General features: G+C 35.0%; 1 protein-coding gene across 2 annotated transcripts in view; it reads right to left on the bottom strand.

The window, feature by feature from the left end:
- Nucleotides 1–13144, bottom strand: part of ADAMTS3 (ADAM metallopeptidase with thrombospondin type 1 motif 3) — a 279711-nt gene that overhangs the window by 16175 nt on the left and 250392 nt on the right. For both annotated transcript variants that reach the window (XM_006045907.4, XM_025289927.3), the window contains exons 14-17: nucleotides 12469–12602; nucleotides 10723–10846; nucleotides 6914–6994; nucleotides 4952–5115 (exon numbers count right to left, since the gene is read on the bottom strand). In XM_006045907.4, coding sequence (XP_006045969.3) covers nucleotides 4952–5115; nucleotides 6914–6994; nucleotides 10723–10846; nucleotides 12469–12602 — 503 coding nt within the window. The remainder of the gene's footprint in view (nucleotides 1–4951; nucleotides 5116–6913; nucleotides 6995–10722; nucleotides 10847–12468; nucleotides 12603–13144) is intronic.

The raw sequence follows: 13144 nt of genomic DNA, 5'->3' as shown, positions 1-13144 counted from the left end.
AATCATTTCCTATTCCAGGGGATCTTCCTGACTCACGGGTCTAACCCAGGTCTCCAGCATCCCCCACATTGGCAGGTGGATCCTTAACCACTGTTCCACCTGGGCAGCCCATTTAATCCTAGTGTACCTTATTTAATCAGAAAAATTAATATCTATATTTTGATTAAAATTTATCCCCACTTTTGTGATAATTTCTGATTTTCCTTAATGTGGTAAAGGGTACAAACACATTTTTATAGTTCTCAGACCAGTGAATGGCCCTTCAGAATAGTTAAAACAATTATTATTTTCATAATGAGATTATATGAAGGTGCTCCCATTCAGCACAGCATATTAAATCATTTTCCTCTTTGTTAACTGAATGGGCAAAATAGTGTTGTTTAAATTGCAATTTATTTGATAAATAGTAAAGACTAATTTTCCTAAGTTTATTAGTCACTTGTATTTTGTCCACCATGCACTGCGTATTCATGTCAGATCCTCTTTATTTTATTGTTATACATATTCTTTGTTTCATGTAATCCAAGCAATAGAAATATTAATCCTTTTATAATAAACTTTGCAAGTATATTCTCAGCTTTTTATGTTATCTTTTCTAGCAAAGCACTCTTTTTTATAAATAGTTTTTTATTGACGTTCATGTAGTTCTTACAGGATTGTATCAATTATACATGGCTCCCTGGGGTCACTCTAATATTATTGGCGAAGCCCTGCAAGAAGGCTCCGAGGCCAGACACCTGTGCTGCTAGAGAAGAATGCAATGTAATTACATATGAGTAAAATAGAGCTTCTGATCACCAACTAATTAAACTTAAAATAATCTAAATAAAATTTGACTGATATGTATTTTCCTATAAAATTATTTAACCTATGGAACAGAATGAGAGTCCAGAAATAAGCCCACATAAATTTGGGTAATTAACTTTTGACATAGATGAAAAGGGAACTTAATGGAGACTGGACATTGCTTTCAACAAATGTTGCTGGACACTGCAGTGGCTTAAAAAATGTGTGTGCAGGTCCTTTGACACTTTCTCTCTCTCAAGAAGTGGAGCTTAATTGCTTAATTCTTCTCTCCTTTAGTGGATCCTGGACCAGTGGTTTGCTTCTAGCAAATAGCAGCAGATGTGAAAGGATGCCATTTCTAAGGTTAGGTTAAAAAGATTGACTTCTGTCTTGGTTGCATTCTCACTTTCTGGATCATTTGAATCACTCACTTCTGGAAGACAACTGTCATGTGATAAGGACACTTTAGCATCCTATTTAAGCATCCACGTGAAGAAGCCTGGGAGCAGTCTTCCAAGGGCTTTCAACTCTCATGTGACTGAACCAGGAACTGAGAAGATTCTCTCCAGTGGAGCCCTGAGGTGACTGTAGCCTCAGCTGAGAGCATCCTCATGAGATACCCTGAGCCAGAACTAGTCATGGAAGCTATTCCCAGATTCCTGACCCAGAGAAACTATGAGATAATAATGTTGCTTGTGTTCAGCTACCAAGTTTGGGGTGATCTGTTATGTAAGAATAGATAATGTATGGACATCCATGTACAAAACTAAGACCCTAACATAGACAAAGTGTGTATAAAATTAGCTTAAATGGTTAATAAAATTAAAATGGTTAAATGTAAAACTATAAAAGTTACAATAAAAAGAAGAAAAAGAATTTTGATCCTGGATCAGGAAAAGAAAAAAAAAAAACAACCTTATATAATAAGAAAGTCTTGATCCATAAAAGGAAAAATTGATAAACTGGACTTCAATAAAGTTAAAATATTTTTCTTTATGAAAAACACTACTAAGGAAAAGAAACTACATATTAGAAGAGAATATCTAAAAAATCACATTTCATAGAGGATTTATATATTGAGTATATATAAAAACTCTGAAAAGTTAAAAAGAAAAAAGCAACCTACTTTAACAATGGACAAAAGATCTGAATAGACACTTTTTCAAAGAGAAATAATTTTCAAATGAAAAAAGATTTGAAATTTAGTGAGATGATTTATTTTAGATTGGTATAATATTTTTATAGGGAATTCAATAAATATTGGTTTGGTATACAGAATCTAACAATATTTTTCAAGTCAAAATGATCGTTTCTGCTTTCATTCATGAGGAAGTAATACAGTTGCCTTCCTGATATTAAAAATAATAAAACTGGATACAATATTTGAGGGAATTTTTTTTCTTGCAATGAATAACATGGCAAAGGATAATGATCTCCATGAGGAGAGTAACATGTTAAGTACTGGCTTCTGGACAGGGCCAGGTCTGGACCCTGGTATGGAGAGCAGGAACCCTAGCCAAGTTAGTGTCTCACTGAGTTGAGGAGGAGGGGGGAGTTTGGGACTTTCAGAGACACGGCACCAAAGAAAGGAGGGCTTCAGAGAGGGTGGTCCAGAAAGCTGCATGGGTTTTCTACACAGAGGACTGGTCTGTGCATGCCCAGGCCAAGAAACCATGCTATCTACCAATGAGTGGCTGCCATGGGGCTGGAAGCAGGACAGAGGTACCTCAGCACAGGCAGGGATGAGGGCCCTAGGTGCTCTCATGGCCTCCCTAACACTTCAGGTATGCAGTTAAGGCACCAGAAAGCCAAGACATAAGAATAAGAACAAAATTGAAATAGATCAACCCTCAGAAAGGAAAACCAAACCTCCAAGGATCAGTGGAAACTGACAATAAATTAACTGCCAGACAGAATAAAACCCGATGCTTTTAAGGAAGGCAAGGTAAACTAAATGCTTGGCAACTTAACATCTCTAATGCTCAGTGTACAAAAAGTATGCTGCTGCTGCTAAGTCGCTTCAGTCGTGTCTGACTCTGTGCGACCCCATAGACGGCGGCCCACTAGGCTCCCCCGTCCCTGGGATTCTCCAGGCAAGAACACTGGAGTGGGTTGCCATTTTCTTCTCCAATGCATGAAAGGGAAAAGTGAAAGTGAAGTCGCTCAGTCGTGTCCGACTCTTTGTGACCCCATGGTCTGCAGCCTACCAGGCTCCTCCATCCATGGGATTTCCCAGGCAAGAGTACTGGAGTGGGGTGCCATTGCCTTCTCCAACAAAAAGTATAAGAAGTATGAAAATGTGAACTATAATCAAGAAAAAAAAAGAGCCCACAAAATCAGGCAATATGAAGTCTCAGGACTTAGAGGAAAAGTTGGACATAATGAGTGAAAATATATGGAAATTATAAGAAAAGAAAAAAAAAAGGAAATTCTAGAAAACAAAGTACACTATCTGACATGAAAACTTTACTGTATGGGCTCAGTGGCAGACTGGAGACCACATAAGACAGTCAATGAATTGGAACACAGTTCAATAGAAATTATCGAATCTGAAGAACAGAGAAAAGACAGCAATTACAAAAGGATGAACAAAGTTCACAAGTCTTGTGAACCAACTTCAACTGGTTTAACATACATGTAAATGAGTCCCAGGAATAGAAAGAGATGGGGAAAAATAAACTGGAAGACATACGGAAAATTTACCTTAATTTAGTGAAAAACATCAATCTATAGAGCCAAGATACTTGGTGACCCCCAAGCAGGATACATACAAAGAACATCACATACTAAGCATGCCACAGTCAAACTACAATCCATCCAAGACAAAAAGATAAGGAGAAAATTGTAAAATGCAGCCAGAGAATATTGGCACACTAAACGCACAGCAGCAACCTAAATGAAGCTTACTTCTCATCATAAACAATGGATTCGAGAAGACAAATGTTATATAAATGAGTCAATGATGGCTCCTGTATATTGGCCCCTAGGTCATTTATTTATACACAGCAAATTCAGACCGATTAGCTCAAAAGTCCACTGGCACCAAACTGGGATTTTCACATAGACAATTGTTCAAATATAGCCCAAACAAGTAGATTTCTAACCATCTAGAAGAGAAGGGGGAGACAGAGGATGAGATGGTTGGATGGCTTCATTGACGCAATGGACATGAGTTTGAGCGAACTCCAGGAAATAGTGAAGGACAGGGAAACCTGGTGTTCTGCAGTCCATGCGGTCACAAAGAGTCAGACACGACTGAGCAACTGAAGAACAGAGCCTGTTTACTTTGCATACCCTTATGAAACTGGACCCCAAATCCACTAATTATAAATAAGACTTTGTGGTTATCAGGATCCCAAGATGCTGCTGCTGCCTGTTGAAGCTCTCTAACCCAGAGTCTCCCCACTGTGCTGCTGGGCAATGTCACCTGGACACATAATCCCCTCTCGAGTTTCCCTTCCCCCAAAAGTTCCTTTGCCCTTGTCTTCTTCCTGAAGGTGGCCTCACATGTAAACCTGCTAAGGCATCACCTGAACAATATGTTTGGGTGCCACCTCATGGTCATATCTATTTCCTAGATGAGACCCCAAATGCTTGGACCTCTCTACAATGATAGAAAAATATCTTTAAAGTGCTGAGGAAAAAAACAAACAAGCTAGCCACTTCCAATTTTATATCTAGTGAAGATATCCTTTAAGAATGAGAGTGAAATAAAGATGCTTTCAGAGAATTGAAAGCAGAGAGAGTAACTTGCTAGCATGCATACCCATAGCACAAGAAATGTTAAAGGAAATTCATTATATCAAAGGTAAAGGGTACTAAATGGAAAATCAAATTTACCAGGAAAAATGAAGAGCATCAACAATGTTAAATATGTGAGTAAATATAAAAATCTATTTTTTCTTTTCTTGTCTTTAAAAGATAACTGATTACTAAAATCAAAGATAATAATACTGTATTTAGTTTATAATGTATATATAATAAAATATATGACAAAGTTCCCCAAAGAATAAAGAGGAAGGATAAATGGAATTATTAAAAACAAGCAAGTAAATAAAATTAATTATATTAAATATTTAATTATAAAATTAATTATAATTGAGATAGATTAATTATAAAAATATAAAGTAAACCAACTACACAGTGAGCCTGTAATGCCACATACCAAAACAATAACAGGATCATGTAAAGGTCCATCGGTGTGAAGAGTTTCAATGTCATCTTCAATGTTATAATCCCATTCCACACCAAGATCTATGAAGGTCTTTGACTTGGCTTCCTCCCCTTTGCCATTTAAAATATAGTGGCCTGTAGCCTGATTCTTAATTGCTAAGGAAAGAAAAATGAGTAACCGGCATACATTTTATCTTTTTACAGTTTGAAGATTCACAGTTAAGTCTCTCCTTCTATAAATGAAAGACCATATTTATGAATATCAAAGCAACTAAAATGAGTGTTACTTCTGATAGGACTCATACTTCATTCAGGAGGCATTCAAAATTCTCAAGAAGCCTTCCTAACCAGTTAAAAATAGTGGCAAGATGGTGAGATAGAAAATCAAAATTAGCAAATATTCCCATTCAAAAACACTGGCAAAGCAGTTAACACTTTCTAACTCATTCATCCCATACATTTCCTCAGGAAGCTGGAAATATTTTTAAAACAATGGCTTCTTCTACAACAAGTAATACAAATGACTTATACTAGGACAGCATATAACATAATGCCTTTTTTTAAACTGTGTAGCTCTTTCAAGTTAAGTCAAAATATTAGAGGTACTCAAAATAGTTGAACTAATTTTTAGGCCAACAAGCAATTAGTCCTGACAACTGTAAAATTCTAAGTCACATTACCTATTTAAATGTCAGGAAAAGCTCTTTACTGGTGACAGAAATTGTAATATATTACAGATTTACTATATATTATTAAATAAAATGCTTTCTCTAATGAATAAAAATAACAAATGGGATTTTAAAGTTTGGAGGTACATTGGCATTTAATGATATTAGAAAATAAAATTTCAAAAGTTATTACTATTGCTAAAAATGTGTAGAAAACATGAGTAATTTTAGTTAAATACATTTATTCCTCTTGAGATTTTAAACTAATTTTTCCAAAGATAATAATCTGAATTCCAGAATAAAATATAGGGAATTTCAATTATGGGATAAAGGACTGCAGCTAGACAGTAGAGACTGTTTTGGAATCTAGTAGTAAATATATTTTAAATACTAAGAAAAAATTCCATGAAACACCAAAAAACAATACATTTTGAAGTTACATGTATTTAGAAAAGCAATTTACTACACATTTTCATAGGTTTGACAGACGTGTCAGTTTTAGAAATCTTCTTAGTGATTTAATGGCTCAAGGAATATGTGAAAGCTATGTTTACATTTGTGCATTTACTTTAAATATAAACCCCTCTAGAATGACATTTCTACATGATCCTCTAATGTAGAAAGGAGGAAAAAAATCTTTTGGAAATTATAAATAGGATAATTTGCAGATAATAAACAGAAAGCATGCAGAAAACGAATCTGCATGTGCCAGTCAAACTGGACACATAACAGATATCAGGAAATTTTTACTGGACTAGCACAACCTGGATGTGGTTGCTCTTCAGTCAAAGAACTTAAAATGCACTAAAAGAAGAGGCATACAGGATGGCATCAACCAAAATATCAGAATTAATTTGTCAACAAATATGGCAAATGTTTCTGATATTATTCCTTAATTTAGTGCATTTTATTAATATTTTATTTTTTCTCATCTCCCAATAACAGAATAAAAATGTATAACAAATTCACACTTACCGAATTATTTTTTCCTTCATGTCCTAATGAACCAACCCAGATTTCACCAGAAATTAAAACTCTAGTTGTGAATATTTCTTATGATAAAGAATGAATAGTTGGGAGAAATGACCAACGAAAACCAGGTAATGATGAATTTATACATAATTTTGAACCTTGCAGACCTATGTGTATACATAGATATAGATACCTATGCGTATACATGGACACAGATACACACATACACATGTATCTCTATCTATGTCTCATTTCTTTGACATTACTACATTTCAGTGCATGTTAAAGCACAGCCAGCAGACAGAAACACTTACCAAGAACATGAGGAGAAGCCTCGTCTTCTTGGATTAACACATGTCTAGCACCAGGGGGTATATCAAACATCTTAAGGTACCCTTTGCATGTGTGGTAAATATTGGAGGAAGCAAAGAAGAAAACAAAAGCAACAACCATGGTTAGTCAGGCATTACGTTCCTACGGCTCCTACGTGCAGAAGAAGGCATCCATAAACCGAAAAAAGCAGTTTCAGAAATTAACTTCAAAGCATTGGCAGATTTTGTGACATCTGGAACAGGATCAGAGGCATATTTTTCTTTATAATTATTAAGTTGACAAAAAATTAATCTTGTTTCTAACCCACTAGTCACTTATTTTGTATTGACCTACAAATTGTGGCAACAATAATTCAGGCAAATTTACTACTATACTCTCCTGTGTCCCTCCATGCAACCTTAGTTTTTTAAATCATCCTTTTGAATAGGGGCTCATTTATAGTGTGATTAGTTGGTGAATTTCTTGAGATATTTTACTGGTCTATATATTATTTTAAAAGTCTAAGTGGCAAGTATAGACAGCTAAACTTCTAATTAATGAAATAGCTTCAGATTTAAAAGCCTGCTCTATCCTAAAGAAATTATAAAAGAAAAACCTGTGAGTAGTTTTCATTTATATTGTGATTAGAAACTACTTTTAAGGCTTTACACAGTTATAAATGGCAATATTGTAAAATATATTTTGTAGATTGGCTGGAAAACATCTGCAAGTTATGTCATGCAGTGCCTTTACATTGCAGAGAAGGGAATGGCACCCCACTCCAGTACTCTTGCCTGGAAAATCCCATGGATGGAGGAGCCTGGTGGGCTGCAGTCCATGGGGTCGCTAGAGTCGGACAGGACTGAGCGACTTCACTTTCACTTTTCACTTTCATGCATTGGAGAAGGAAATGGCAACCCACTCCAGTGTTCTTGCCTGGAGAATCCCAGGGACGGGAAGCCTGGTGGGCTGCCATCTACGGGGTCGCACAGAGTCTGACACGACTGAAGAGACTTAGCAGTAGCAGCAGCAGCCTTTATACTGACCCTAAGTTCAATTTTCTAATTGAGAAACTGCAAACCAAAATGCTTAATAGGTTGTCTTAGGTTTTAAGGTCCTATTGTCCTGTATCACATGTCCTAAAAATTATCTTAACTGAATTGAAAAATTATCTTAAGGTCATTTAGAATTAAGGTCCTAACTATAAATTAACAACAGTCAGGGGAAATAGAGAAATCAAAATACCTGTGGCGGATTCATTTTGATATTTGGCAAAACTAATACAGTTATGTAAAGTTTAAAAATAAAATAAAATTAAAAAAAATGTTTCTTCTCGTTTCCATCAAAAATGAATATAGGAAGATTATGCAACTTATACCTTCATTACATTATGAAACCTATGACTCATACATTATAAGTATTGACAGAAATCCAGTTATAAATACAAAATTGCTGGTGGAGTCAGAAAGAAATCTGTTTTTTGGTCATTTCTATATGGACGATGATTACCTATAGGTAGATTTACCTGACTTTTTAAATAATATTTATTAGTATCTTAACTAAGTGGAGTGGTCCTTTTGGGGTCAGGGTTTTCAGCACCTGAGCCTGGGTGATAATCAGTACATGAAACGTACCATGTTTGCCTGAGTAGCAGCAGCTGGAAGTAATGTGGTTAAGATACCAGGTAGCAAAACAGCTTGATGCCATTTATGGATGCCCATCTTTCTGCAGTTTGCTACAACTTACCCAATACATTTTTAGCTTCCCTTGTTTCAGCAAGAGAAACACTACGAGCTCCTTTGGGTAAAGTGAAGGCTCCTCTTGTCTTCCCTTAAATAGAATGTCTTTAATTAGTAGAGAGTTCGTTTATCCAAGTCTTGCTGTTTCATTGACTATACTATAAGCTTTGTATAATTTTATTAGGTAACATATAAAATATGTTTCATAATCATATATATTGAAGTCAAAATGCATTTATAATAGTTAGCTAATGCCAATAAACTGTTAATAGCCAATGAAAGTAAGACTAAGCATGAACGAGAAATGATATAGGTGATTTGAAGTCGAATACTTGCAGATTTCATTTTCCAGCAACTTGAGTTCTTTATGGCATCTCTTGCTTAAATTTTTCCCTGTTGGAAAAGGTTAATTAGTCTATTGAATAACTATGATGATAATATTAGTGCAAAAAAATGGATGTTAGATTATCTTGGAACAGTCTGAAAGCTTTCCTCTGTTCTTCTGAACTTAATTTGGAGGTTTAGCATAATTTTTGAGGTATCTGAAAAAAAAAGTATTACTACCTTTTATTACAAATAATATAGAGTGGATAGCAATGGTAAAAAACATTTTGTTTACATTTATTCACTCTGGAAATAAGAAAAATTAATTATTTAACACCTAAATGAACAATTCATAATTGCAATAAAGCATAGTAAATTATTTCACATTAAGATGGAGAAAATCATGTTACTCTACTAAATGCATATAATTTATGTACATAATTCTAATTTTGTTTGCTTTATTAAAATAATGCCATCAGCCAGAAATGGCAATATTTGCTTTACAATTTTCAAAGTACAAACTATAGTAAATTATCACAGAGGAATAGCAAAGATATCAGTAACTAGAGTAGGGAATACCTAAGGAAAACACATTAGAATATAGTCACCTACTTCTGCCTAAATACATCATCTACTTCTGTTTTAAATATATCAAAGAGCAAAGCTGATATGTGTGGAAATGGCTTGAGGTGGGTGACTGGGGGATAATGGGAACAAAAAGAACTAAGAGAATTATTCCATTTGGATAAAGACTAGTTTGTTTTTTTTTTTAATATATATAGTTTCTTATTTTTCTAAAAGGAAAAATTACCACAATGACAATGTGCTCAATGTGAACCAAATCTTTGTCTTTGTTTTATCTTGTTTTTTATTATTCTGTAAGAGACTATATCTTGGATGTAAGAGAAGCTTTTAAGGGAAGCCTCACATTAAATTAATCTTTAAATGTTGAATTCTTACAAACTTTTGTTCAATAAATGTTTGTTGAATAACTGAATAATAATTGTTCCAAACTTAAATCATTCAGTAATCCATGTTTGTATCTAAATCTTTTGTGAAAATTCCAATGTATAATTATGAAAATACTAATAATGTTGCATATTATTTGTTGCTTTGGTTCCATCTAATGAACCTTCACCATATACCTAAGTCCAGGCCATTGACTGTGTAACAAGCACAGAAATTCACACCGTAAGCAATTATACCTCAGGTTATTTTTTGTTGTATGTACCTTCAAACTTGTTTAATATAAAATTATAAATATTAACTGAAATATGAACCCAAGATTTATAGTTTTATAAATAGGATAAACTTGTTCACTTTTAAAAGAAGCAAAGTGACTGTAATACACTAAAAGTTGTATTTAAAGTTTCTGAATATTGTTAACTTCTGATCAGTAATTTATGTCAAACAGAAAATTCAAAATAAGCATTAATTCTAATAATTAGGTTTAATACATTTTATTAAAAACACAAAATTAAACAGAACACATATTTTAATGAACTACTATAATTGATATTGGCTTCTTTTGTTCCTTATCTAAATTTAGTAGATAGGTTTTCATCATGGATGCTATAGAGTATGGATTCTCAAAGTTATTTCAATAATTTCTTAAAAGGTAATCTGGATGAAAATAAATTAGCAGCTAATTTTTTGTGTGTGTGTTTATAGAGAAAATGGTGCATTCCTAAAAGAAGTCTCAAAAAAGGCAAATCACGGATACTGAATTCATGAGAACCTCATCTTACCAAGCTTCCTGGGTGTCCTGGTAAATGTCCCCTTTACAGTTCGACAATGGGAATTATCTCCTCCACAGACACCACACTTATCCTCAACCTTGTTAGAACCGATTTCTTTATCACAGCCCACTTTCTGGGGAGAGAAGATATTAGATGTAGCTCATTTTAACGTGCCAAGCAAGTAAAGGTCAACATACTGGAGCATGATACACCATTTGTTCCATCATGAACCCACAGCCAGGCACCAAACTCCCTCTCTAACTCTAATTTTTAATATCTTGGTCTTTTAAAGAACTATTATGAAATCAAATGACTTGCACCCTGGGTAATTATAAAGGATAAATTTCCCTCAGTCTAATGAAGTGTTTATCCTATCATATGTAGTCAATCATCAAACATTTATTGAACACAGATATTGTAGCTGATGCTGAGGAGACAAAAATTAAGATGTGGATGTGTTTTTCCCCAGTTGCCTTCATATTTATAAAGAAGAAAATCAAAATAGAGAATTGTCCATTAGTACAAACTTTACAAGTTGGTAAGGGATGTGAGACAAAACATCACCAATGATGAGATTTTCAAAGTAACTTGAAGGAACAGAGGGTGCAGAAGGCAATTCAAGAATGCAAATGGATTCAAATGAAGCCAAGGAAGTCATCCATTTGTGGAAAGTGGGTTCAGAAAACAATTGTTTTCTTTGTTTGTTTTAGTGGTTAAGTCATGTCCAACTCTTTTGCTACCCCATGAACTGAAGTCTGCCAGGCCCCTCTGTTCATGGGATTTCCCAGGCAAGAATACTAGAATGGGTTGCCATTTTCTTCTCCAGGGGATCTTCCCAACCCAGGGATTGAACCTGTGTCTCCTGCATTGGCAGGCAGATTCTGTACCATTGAGTCACCACGGAAGTCCAACGGGGGTGGATTTTTAATGTGAATTGCTGTTGGGTAATGATGATTCTGCACTTGTAAGTTTGAGATGAGAGTGAGCAGAGAAAATGATGACACATATATACTTAACGCACTCCCAGATACTGTGGGAAGTGAAAGATGAACAAAACACAGATTCTGCTTTCAGGGAAATTTTTGTTCAACTATGAGGCATCGCATATTTGAGATTCTTTTATATTAACACCTTAGTTGTACCTAGGTCAAAAGGAATCAAGCAGCAGCAACATGTTCAGTTAATGAAATAATTCCTTATCATTTAAACGTGTGAACATGGACAAGAAATAAACGACATAAAAAAAGACTAAATGGACAAAAAGCTTTTCATCTTCACTAGCACTTTTGTTCTGATGTGGAATTTAGTGTTTAAAGTTAGAAATAATTGGAAGGTGAGACAGGGAGAAAAATAAGATTTTTAAGATGATAAAGCACATCTTGCATTGAATTAAAAAAAAAAAAAGACTTGGTATTGTACTAGTGGATGGCTAGGATAAAATACTCAAAGCAAAGGCATGGTTCCAGTTGTATTCCCAGCCCTGAGGCCTCAGGAACCCCCTGAAATGCATTTGACTGGAAATGAGAAAAACAAATTAAATATTGAAAAATTTTCTCTGGTAACCAAAGTTTGATTTTATTAAGTGCAATTTCTTCCAAATTTAGTTGAGCTACAGAACTATTCATAGACTCTCATTATAATGTGATCTCACATAAGAAAGAGTTAAAAAAATTCTGAAAATATGTCGATGAATGAGAAGAAAAGGAGAATGACACAATACTGTAGGAAGCTTTGGTGGAAGCAACCTGAACTCACCACACACTCTCCGCGCACACATATGCTGTACGGGTCTTTGTAGGAACAGCGCGTTCCGTCGTGCACCAGCTGTTTCATATAAGCAACATCTCCAGTCTCTTTGGATTGACAGTAAAGGTGGCATCTTTTCTTGGCTGTATAAGATGGAGGATTAAGTCAACTATTTATGCAAAATGGTATATTTGAATAGTATAGTTTGTTTTTAAAATATACAGTTTCAACATGGCTTCCTGGAAACAAATTGTATAAATAAATAAAGAGTTGGGGGGGGAGTACACATACTTGGCATACTTATTTTAGCCAGGGTGACCCTATATTTTGTCATCTAAACTGGGATAATTCAGATAGTGAAAAGGAGCTGTATTGATATAGAAAGGGATGAAAGTGAAAGTGTTAGTTGCTCAGTCATGTCTGATTCTTTGTGACCCTATGGACTGTAGCCCTCCAGGCTTCTCTGTCCATGGAATTCTCCAGGCAAGAACACTGGTATGGGTTGTCATTCTCTTCTCCATGGATCTTCCCGACCCAAAGGTAAAACCCGGGTTTTCTGCAGAGCAGGCAGATTCTTTACCATCTGAGCCACTAGCAAAGCCCCTAACAATATAAATTGGTATGACCGGTCCCATACAACCCAGGCTCTCTGGCTACCCTAGATTTAACCAGGGTTATTCAATAA

The sequence above is a fragment of the Bubalus bubalis genome, chromosome 7 (genome assembly GCF_019923935.1).
Source record: "Bubalus bubalis isolate 160015118507 breed Murrah chromosome 7, NDDB_SH_1, whole genome shotgun sequence".
Taxonomy (NCBI): domain Eukaryota; kingdom Metazoa; phylum Chordata; class Mammalia; order Artiodactyla; family Bovidae; genus Bubalus; species Bubalus bubalis.
This window is presented reverse-complemented; position numbering and strand designations above follow the sequence as displayed.